Source organism: Austrofundulus limnaeus, unplaced genomic scaffold (genome assembly GCF_001266775.1).
Source record: "Austrofundulus limnaeus strain Quisiro unplaced genomic scaffold, Austrofundulus_limnaeus-1.0 Scaffold224, whole genome shotgun sequence".
Taxonomy (NCBI): Eukaryota; Metazoa; Chordata; class Actinopteri; order Cyprinodontiformes; family Rivulidae; genus Austrofundulus; species Austrofundulus limnaeus.
The window spans coordinates 376,330-386,061 of NW_013952626.1; the positions used below are offsets into that span (position 1 = coordinate 376,330).

Consider the following 9,732-nt stretch of genomic DNA (forward strand, 5'->3'; position numbering starts at 1 on the left):
AGAGGCTTTTATATGAGAGGACAGCCGCTGTGACGAAACTGTGGAGAAGACACGTCACAGTGGAGAGCCATTAACCAATATGCAAATTAGCCTGCAGTACCACTGCTCTGCCCATATGAGCAGCAAAAACACGTTTTTAAACCAAATATTACAGATTTGAACAAATACGCACAAAAACATCAAAATTAGCACAGTAACAGTACTATATAACATTTTAGACACATTCTAGACAGTTTATCAGCTAAAAAAGTTAATTTTGGGGTAAGTTACTCTTTCATAACTTTTTGTTTGCATAGAGAACAGGTACTTTGATTCATAAAGACATCTCAAACAGCTGCCTGGACTTGTTAGTAAGACCTTGGATTTAAGCCGAGTCGTGTTTTGCTGAATCACTCCTTTAAGAAGCTTATCTTCAGCTGTCATCATGAATCAAATACGTTGTGTGCCAGGACAGAAGGAAGGAACAAAAGAGCAACAGTCAGAAAGGTTCGGCTTGAAAATAAACACCGTTTTGTTTCAGGAACGTCGGCCTCTGAAGGAGCTCTTTTGTAGTTGAAATAAAGAAAAAAAAATAGATAAAAATAGATACTTACTCCCAGCTGAACTTAACATTKTCAGTATGAAAACCATAATCTCCATGATCATGCAGATACTCGGCATGAACTGCTGCGTTCCACATGACCTGGAAAAACGTGGAAAAAAAGTGGCTTTTTCAAAGTGCATAGTGAGAAATTCTTTGAGCTTTTATGTTGAATCTAATCCTACCACAATAATAATAATAATAATAATAATAATAATAATAATAATAATAATAATAATAATAATAATAAACTCCTACCTTTTTTGGAACACATCCAACATTGACCTGAGGGGGGGAAAAAGGTAAAATGTATAAAACCAGTGAACATTTTGTAAATAAAAAAGCAAATATTTTGACTGGTCAATCCACTTTAAAAAAACAAGCTATATAAACAATTTGTGTAATGCACGACTAATTTCCCCATTTATATCTAAACAACGGAGAAGTGAATCATGCAACTCGTTTTGTTTTTATGCAATCAAAGTGCAGCTTAGGAAACCTGAATGAAATCTGCGGTTCTTCTTTTTATCTTGTTACACAAAAGCAGAAATCGTAGCGAGTCCAGGAAATAGATTTGCAACAAGGTTTCTTAGTAAACTTTCAAAAGCATTTCAGAGCTTTGCTTTTTTTTTTTCTCCTATATGTCTGCTATCATTGTAAACATGGACAGATAAGCTGTTTATCACTTGAGCTAATTAGAAATGCTAAAACTTTAGCAGAGTGTTTTACTTTCTGGATGTGATAAATGATATTAGAAGCTTTAAATAAAACAGGTTTAACATTACTTGAATGAATGCATATCATCAAACAACTTCAGTATTTGTTGCCAATGACTCTAAACTACTACCATACTAAATTTTAGCTCAATTTCTTCCAAACTGAGTGAGTTATAACTCTTTTTGTGTTGGTTTATAGCATTAATTAGCTGTGGCGGCCATCTTGGATTGGGTTGACTCCAAATATTAATCAGCAGCAGATGCAAACTTGGTAATTAACCTCAAAAATAGTTTTTTTTTTTAAATCAGTCYTGTGGTTCAGGAGATATTTTGCTAACAGAAAGGCTCGGCTATATTTTAGCTCACTATCAGTAAATTTAAATAGTTTGTTTTGTTTGCTAATTAGCTGTGGCAGCCATTTTGAACAGGTGTACTAAACCTGTCCAGTGGTTAAGGAGATATTTTGCTAACACGACATTTAAACGAACACGTTAGGATGTTTTCTGCACAATGAGCCATTACGTCAACAATGTTTTCAGCTGCTGGGGGTCGCAGAGTGTCAGGGTTTTTTATTATTTATTTATTTTTGTACTCACGCAGGTACCTCCGAGTTTGTGGCTTTCGATAACGGCGGTGTTCGCTCCGAGCTCCGCCGCCCGTCGAGCCCCGGCCAGACCTCCAGAGCCCCCGCCGATCACCAGAAAGTCGAAGCGGGCTGTCTCCGAGTCCGAAGCCATGGCGGTGCTGCTGCTGCGGCGGCGGACAACAACTCCGTGTCTGAGAAGAAGGGACGAGAAGATTTGCTTTGGGAGAACAAAGCAACCAACTCCCGGCCGGGTTAGCTGGGTTAATGTTGCCATAACCAGGAAGTTGGTGCAGACTGACGGGGGCGGGAACGGGAGGGTCAAGTGACAGCCGCTGCTGTGTCATTGTGAGTTGCAACAATAGTGTGTAAATCCCAGAAACAGTCTTTTATAATGTTCGCGGTGAGCCTCACATCACATCACATCACAGCAGGTGCTGTAGGGCTACAAAAACAAATAAAAGCATAACCTGGCGCAACTATTAAATCAGTTTACATGAACGGGAATACACACAAAGACACGGGTACTGTAGGTAGTAGCCTGTAGATTTTTTTTTAAAAAGCAGCATACTTTTTATTTTTGTGACATATGTGCTAGCGCCTGTTGAAATTAATCACCTCGAGTTGTTGTATTTAATTATTTACAAACGTGACCGCCGTGACGTGTTTTCTCTGGTGGTTACGTTGGTTTTGTAGCGCAGGTTAAATTAAACGTAAAGTATACCAGAAAAGAAAAGACGTCGGCGTAATGTTTGTTTGAGAATACCGCGGACGCTGCGTCCTTTGGACTTTGTCAATGGACACCCATAACGGCAGGAACTTCCGTTTTGTGTTTTCAAAGTAAGAGCAACGGGCCGCAGTGATCAGAATTTGTTTGAAAATGGTGTCAAACTCGAGGGCCACATGAGCGGGCACTTTGATGTTTCCTGTTTAACTTCGACTAAACATGAAACAACAGTCCTGATGCATCTCAGTAATCCAGGTAAAAAAAAATCAAAAAGAAAAACATTGTATAGGTCCTCTGGACGGGTTCTTCTCTACTGAAACGTTTCGTCTCTCCTCCAAGAGACCTCTTCAGTCTGAGAGTTTCAGGCAAAATTCAGGCTTTTAAGCAGGATGAGTATGTTCTCATTCTTGATAGAGAGGAACGTTGGTTTGAGAGAGGMGTAAAAGAAGCCATCTTTGTGAAGAAAGACCGTCCATCATTAAACAGAGGTGGAGGCCTCCGTTTTCAGTTGTCCCCCTCCTACAGTGCTGCTATTGCCGGTATCACTCTGCCCCCTGTTAACAATAGGTGTTAATTAGGTGTCAACGATAGCCATGTGATGTGAGTATCAGTCACATGGAGGCAGGGCTTAAAAGCCTGAATTTTGCCTGAAACTCTCAGACTGAAGAAGTCTCTTGGAGGAGAGACGAAACGTTTCATTAGAGAAGAACCCGTCCAGAAGACCTATACAATTATTTTCTTTTTGAAACAACAGTTTTTTTGTCTCATTGCTTTGGCTGAACACTGCTTACAACCGAGCTTTGTGTGGTATTTTCTGCACAGAAACAGCATTTTAACATGTCCTCTTATAAACACTGGCATGTACAATTGACTAAATGTGAAATAAATAATACAGAAATACTATTGGGGGGTTATTATGCAGAAAATATTTGAGCTTTAATTTATGTTATAATGTCATTCCTCATTAAAACACACCCAGAGTATTACTTTGACTCGTGTGTTTGAGAAATCATTGAATCTCCTGTGGTAGCCATGTGGAGCTGCCTAAATGCTTGCTGCAACAAAGCACTTTTTATTTGTACGTAACACCTCTCTTGTGCTGAGTCTACAGCTGGGCTTCAGCCCCACAGATCACCCCTCCCCCAAAGCCTTGTTGTGAAGACCTGCTGCAGTGGCAGTGTCTGAAATGGTAGGTTCTCACAGAGACAGAGGCCAGTTTCAAAGTGTTTAGACTATGATGCAAAGTCAAATTTATTTTTAATACATCATTTTCATAACTAAAGGTACGTGAGTTTTACTCACTGTTGTGACAAGTAGATGCCTTCTTGAATTCTGAACTCTCCCACTTTTTCACAGTACTTTGAAACTTTCCCAGTACAACTGGGCCGTAAGAAAAGTAGCCAGCAAAAATTATACATCGTAAATTTGCTGTTTACATTTGAATGCACATCCACCTCGTAGGGGGACGCCATTATTTTGTGGGTAAAATAATAGACATGCATGAGGGATGTAGTATGGTCAATGCTGGCTTTAGTAGCCTATTTTGATACATTAATACAGGGCCAATCAACTAAACTATTCAGGGTGCGAGTCTCCTGCAGACCACATTTGGCTCAATGGTCTTGATTAGACACGTTATGTAAAATGTCATTTATTTTTGCAGAAAGTTKGAACACTTTAAAATCACATTTTATTGTCTCAATCATAACACTGAGTTTTAAATATTTATAAAAAATATCCTATCTCTTGCATATAAACTATCAGTGTAAAAAACAAGTTAAATTTAAACCACTTTCTCAGTCTTGATTACCTTAAACAGTAAACTATCTAAGTATTTCTTTAAGTAGCCTACTCTGACAAACTACAAGTCAAATTAAAGATTTGGTTTACATTGCAAAAGCAAAATAAGCTCTAATACAATTTCTGTCAGAATCTTAAAATGTCAAAAGTTRAACTTTTATTTTGAAAACAAGAATAGTCTGTTTCCGGAAGTGTACACAAACGTAATCTTTAGGCTGCTAATGATTAGCTAACCTAAAGCGTTTCTGTTTGCCGCGTTGAAATGCCTTAAAATCACCCCAAGATAAGGTATTTGCGGCGCTTCTGTCCTCTTCAAAATATGTAAAAGACCGTAAACAGTGCTATTTTCACTCATGTTGGACAGGGTTGAGAAATTTAATTCGTTAGTAAACATTGGAAATGCGGACCGTCGTCTCCGAGACCCTCCTGCTTCTGTGTCGGGCCTTTTCCTCGCATTCAAAGGACAGCTCGGGGAAGCAGCCGGGAGCTGCACATATAAATAACCGCGTTCAGGTTGGCTAAACGCATTGCTTTCTTTTGGATTTCATGATCAGTGATCGCAAAGATAAATAGCTGCATAACAATCACTACAGCTGTTTGTGTGTGTGAGCGGGGGGGAGGGGGAGGGGCTTTATTTTGGGCCTCCTCGTAAGATTCACTCACCGTGATGTAGCTCCTGAAACCTTTTCATCTGCTTTACACAGACAGARGGACGCTGCAGCGCGAGTGTGTGGAGCCCTGGGTTTTATCAGCTGAAGATGGACGTTCACTTCACGGTGTAAAACTGCATCACTGGGACCTGTGAGAAGCTGCTGCCAGATGACCGGTGGATGTCACCATGAAGCCTGTCAGCTATCAAAGCGTGCCGTCATCTGTGAACGGCGGATATCCAAGGTTGTCGTTGGAGCATCCTTTAAGCACCCAGAAGGTGATGTACTGTGAGAAGTGCGGATTTGCTTCTATGAACACAGTCGAGTTCAAGAAGCACATGGTGGAGCACACCGGGACCAGGTTTGTTTGCTTCTATTGCAACAGCGTTGCGTTCAGCGAGGCAGAATTGAACGAACACATGAAGCAGCACACTTCAAAGTACCCGTTCAGCTGCCCTCACTGCGGACAGGGCTACATGAGGAGGCTGTGCCTTATGAAGCACATCGACCGCTTGCATAGTAAAAACACCAGTCAAGGACCTGCTAAGCCTGGCGYGACAAAAAGTCCGCTTGTCCCCGTCTCCACTGCCCTAACAGGCGCAGCCACCGCCGGTCCGGCTCCCCCTCGACCTGTCGTACGGGTGACCGTACCTCCTCCCATCGCACCTGCCGTCAGGATGGTGAAAGACGAACAGATAGGAAAAACACTGAACGCAAACGTACCAAATGCTGCTAATGGTAACGTCGAACGTTTGTCTCATCTGAACGGACTCATCCAGCACAACAGGGCTTTAACGGTTTCTCTGCCGGAGGAAGTAAGCATCCCTGCCGGCTGCTTGGTGGAGCTCGTTGAGGTGAAAACCGTCAACGGGACCAAGGAGCTCAAACTGAGGCTCATCTCGCAACAAGAAAACGAGTCCGTGATAAAGGATGCGAAAGCAGCAGCTCCACAAAACGCTTGCTCGGGAAAGCCGTCGCCCTCCACTTTACACCAAGCTAACGCGGCGAGGTCTTCCGGCGTGGACGTGTGCGCCGTCAGCAGGAAACCAAGCGAAACCAAGTCTGTAAATGTGGAGCGTCCGGCCGCCGTGCCCGTAAAGATTTCTAACAGCCTTCCAAATGTAGCAGACAAAGAAAAGCGGGCTGTGAAAAGAGCATCACCGGAAATAATYAACTTGGACTGCAGCCCAGCCAAGGTTTTCAAAAGCGTCCTCGGTCCCGTCCGGGAAGGGAACGGTGTGATCCGGCTGCAGGTGGCGCCCGCGAACCACGTTGCTTCTTCTCCCGCCGTCTTCTCGAGCAGCGTCGCGAGCAGGCCGAACGTCGCCGTTCGGTCACCCGTTACGCAGAGGGCGATGGATGAGAGGAAAAATGCAACTGCGGAACACTCCAAGACCGTCCCGCCGAGGAGGCCGTCCGAGACGAGCAACGTTCCAGAAGTATCGGGATCTCTGAAGGTAGAACCAGACCTGATCTGCGTCAAGACCATCATTGCCCCAAAAGAAGTGAGAGGGTCCGGGTGCTTAAACCCACAAACGACGCAGGCTTTTAGTCCACTGAAGGGTCTTGTAACTACAGCTGCCCAAGTGAGACCTCCAGCCATGTTCGTCAATAAATGTAATTTGGCAAATCAGACCTTTCTACCACCAAGAACTCTAATGAATCCCTTATCAATAAAAGCACCCAGTCTTCCTAATCACATCAATTCAAAAGTATCTACTTCTTGTACCCAAGGTGTGCGGTTTAATGAAAGCAAAACAAAAGCAGCAAACGCAGGAGATGTGTCAAAACCTGAGAGTTTTCCCGTCATCTCCTCTGTGTTTTCATTAAGTGAGCAGCCAGAGGTAAACCAAAGCTCCATTCAGCCACTGGTAATGGCTTTAAGAGGCATAGTGATGGATAAAACACACAGTCCTGAAACAACAAGGCAAGATCAACTCCACGTTAAAATAAATAACGACACGGAGCAAAGGTGCAAGGCGCCGGCGTCAGGACACTCCATTCAGGTCTCTGCAAAAAACGTATCCTTCACTCGGGAAGCGCCGCCGACATGGCAGGCCAGCGAGTGTGTCAAAGTGGAGGAGCCGGACCTTCTGCCGCCGTCCGCACCGACCCAAGACGACGTCCACGTCAAGGAGGAGAAAGACGCCACTAAAACAAAGCACGATAACAGCTGCAGTGAAAGWGCCACTTCGAATTCTTCCCCGTGTTCGGAATCTAAAATCGCTCCACAAGCAGAGGCAGCGCCAGCGCCGACTGTCCATCCTCCTCCGCAGACGGCCGACGACGACGACAACGACGTCTCCTCAAAATTCTTGACAATCTCTCTGAGACGGGTGCAGGTCGGCGTGTGGAAAAAGAGCAAGAAAGGACCGAAACCCGGGTATAAGCGTCGGGTCCCCAGCCTCAGCGGTTGCGCAGTTATTTACCCCATGCCCCTGAAGGAGGACCAGCTGGTGAAGCGACCCGGTCCGAACCAGCCGGTGGTGGTGCTCAATCACCCGAGCCCCCGGGTTTCCGCCCAGAGAGAGAGCGCGGACTCGTTTGCGGACGCGGGAGCCTCGGACACGGCTCCGAAGTGCCAAATTTTAAAAATGAGGCTCGGCAAAGTGATGGGACAGAAGTACGAGGTGATGGGCTGCACAGTGGGAGTTTCCCCATGAATGTAGATTTCATCTGGAAACACGAGTGTACATTTGGGACAAGATAAATATCACAAACCGTCAAAAAGARTACAAAATGTTAAGGTAAATATTTTCTTAAAGGGATCCCAAGATTAAAAAAACTGACACAAAAAAAAAAAAAGAACAATGTTTATGTATGTGGAATATCCAAGTGCAATGTCGTTTGCTTTAATCCCAAGTCTTTGTAGATTTCATACAGTAATACTCTGAATGTAAGTACAGGTTCAAAAGTCTGAGAAATCATAAAGTATTAATGCATGAATTTTATTTTAAAAGATCGACCTTTTCAGTTGTGCCACAAGAATTCATCTTGAACATTAGCACACTAAATGAGGGGAACAGAACCACAGATTGTGTCCCCCTACCACCCCCACCCTACACACACACACAGCTCATGCAGCATAAAAGTGAAATAATTAATCAGATCACGAGGAAACTAAGTCTGCCTTAAGTTACCTCAAAAAGTACCTCGTCGTTTATGGTGTGTGTGTGTTTTTTTTGTTCACACACTCATAGGTGTGGCATCTTACCTTACAAGTTTTTATTTCCATAAAGGCAACATTTCAGCTCTAATGACCCTGTAACTGTCCAACCCATTATTGTGCAAATAGTATCACTGCAGCAAAAAGATCCCCATAGTGTTGCATTCAGGCACTCTAAAAGCCTCAATATTCTGGGATATTTTCTGATAAGTTGTGTTTTCAGAATGTTGTCACACTGAATGAAAGGTGTGAATAGTGGAGTTTAAATCCTGTATGTTTGTTGTTTATCCTGTGTTTTTATTTTTTTCATCCTGTCTGAGTATTTATGCATCACTGAGTAACTGAAGGTATTTGTCTGAAATGCAAGGGGAAATCCACAGCTGTATTTTAAACTTGAGTGTTACAGAATGTACTGATATTTACTATTTCTCTGTCCAGTCTTGGTGACGTGAACAGTTTGGATGTTGCCACTTAATGAGAATCGTTAACGTTCGCTGCGAGGCCACGGGCAAAAGTAAACATGCAGACTGAGTGACGGCGTTTATACAGGGCGGAGAAATTTGAACAGAAATGCGGTTTTATGCTTGAAACTCTAAATTTAAAAATCATAATCATCATACATTTGTTTTTATTTTGCAGTCTTGTGTGACTTACTGTAAATGTTTATTTTTTATCCATATTGATGTGTTTTTACTCAACAGGCATTTTCACTTATTTGACTTTATCAAGAAGACGTTTTTGTTTTTCTGCTCACTTCAATTTGGTTTGATGTTTTGCTTTGAGAAGCGTCACAGACTGGTTTATTGTATTTTTTCTGCCACAGTGATGCCCCATGTGGTGATTTGAGAATTAAAAACCGGTTGTATATTTTCTAAAAGATCTACGCTGACATTACCGTTTGACCTGTTACTTTGCAGCTCTCTGTTCTGTGGAAGACACTTGATTTCTGTGTTTTTTTATTTGTAATATAATCTTAAAAAGGTGCTAGACCTATGATTAAAATTGTAGGTTTTAGTTGCCCACAGTCTTTATGTACTCCTCTTGGTCAAGTCCAGATTTTATTGTAAATATGCCTATAAATATAACAATTTCTTTACACGGCAGTATCTGAAGCTGCTGTGCAGTGTGTTACATATTTTAGTGTTTCCATATTTTATCTTGTTTTTAAGTCACCGCTTACTTTTGTAAGTCATCTAGTCAATGATGCTTTTTGGTTTTAATACATCTTCAGTGTTTATTATTGTGTTCCATGCTTTTATAACAATTGTGTAACTCAACCTTTTCTATTAAAAACAAGATAAATACATCTATGTTCTCTTTTTTTTAAAGCTAAAGTTCTCATGTTACATTGCCAGAAAACAGGTTTAAATGATCCTAAAACCTTTTTAGAATGAACGCTAGTCTGTTTTTGGAAATATACAGCGGGAAAAATAAGTATTGAACACGTCACCATTTTTCTCAGTAAATATATTACTAGAGGTGCTAATGACATGAAATTTTCACCAGATGT

At 42.2% G+C, this 9,732-nt stretch overlaps 2 protein-coding genes across 3 annotated transcripts in view; one reads left to right on the plus strand and one right to left on the minus strand.

Annotated features, from left to right (window-relative positions):
• gsr (glutathione reductase) overlaps positions 1 to 2,187 on the minus strand; it is a 6,686-nt gene extending 4,499 nt beyond the window's left edge. The window contains exons 1-3 of the mRNA XM_014019582.1: positions 1,893 to 2,187; positions 839 to 865; positions 594 to 682 (exon numbers count right to left, since the gene is read on the minus strand). Coding sequence (XP_013875036.1) covers positions 594 to 682; positions 839 to 865; positions 1,893 to 2,156 — 380 coding nt within the window. The 5' untranslated portion in view covers positions 2,157 to 2,187. The remainder of the gene's footprint in view (positions 1 to 593; positions 683 to 838; positions 866 to 1,892) is intronic.
• znf518b (zinc finger protein 518B) lies at positions 2,188 to 9,528 on the plus strand. 2 transcript variants are annotated; one of them, XM_014019581.1, is made up of 2 exons: positions 2,188 to 2,227; positions 5,111 to 9,528. In XM_014019581.1, the coding sequence occupies exon 2, from the start codon at positions 5,245 to 5,247 to the stop codon at positions 7,717 to 7,719; it is 2,475 nt and encodes an 824-aa protein (XP_013875035.1). In that variant the 5' UTR covers positions 2,188 to 2,227; positions 5,111 to 5,244; the 3' UTR covers positions 7,720 to 9,528. The 2 variants fall into 2 exon arrangements, with proteins under 2 accessions (XP_013875035.1, XP_013875034.1); XM_014019580.1 differs by lacking the exon at positions 2,188 to 2,227 and adding an exon at positions 4,629 to 4,919.
• The last annotated feature ends 204 nt before the right edge of the window (positions 9,529 to 9,732 follow it).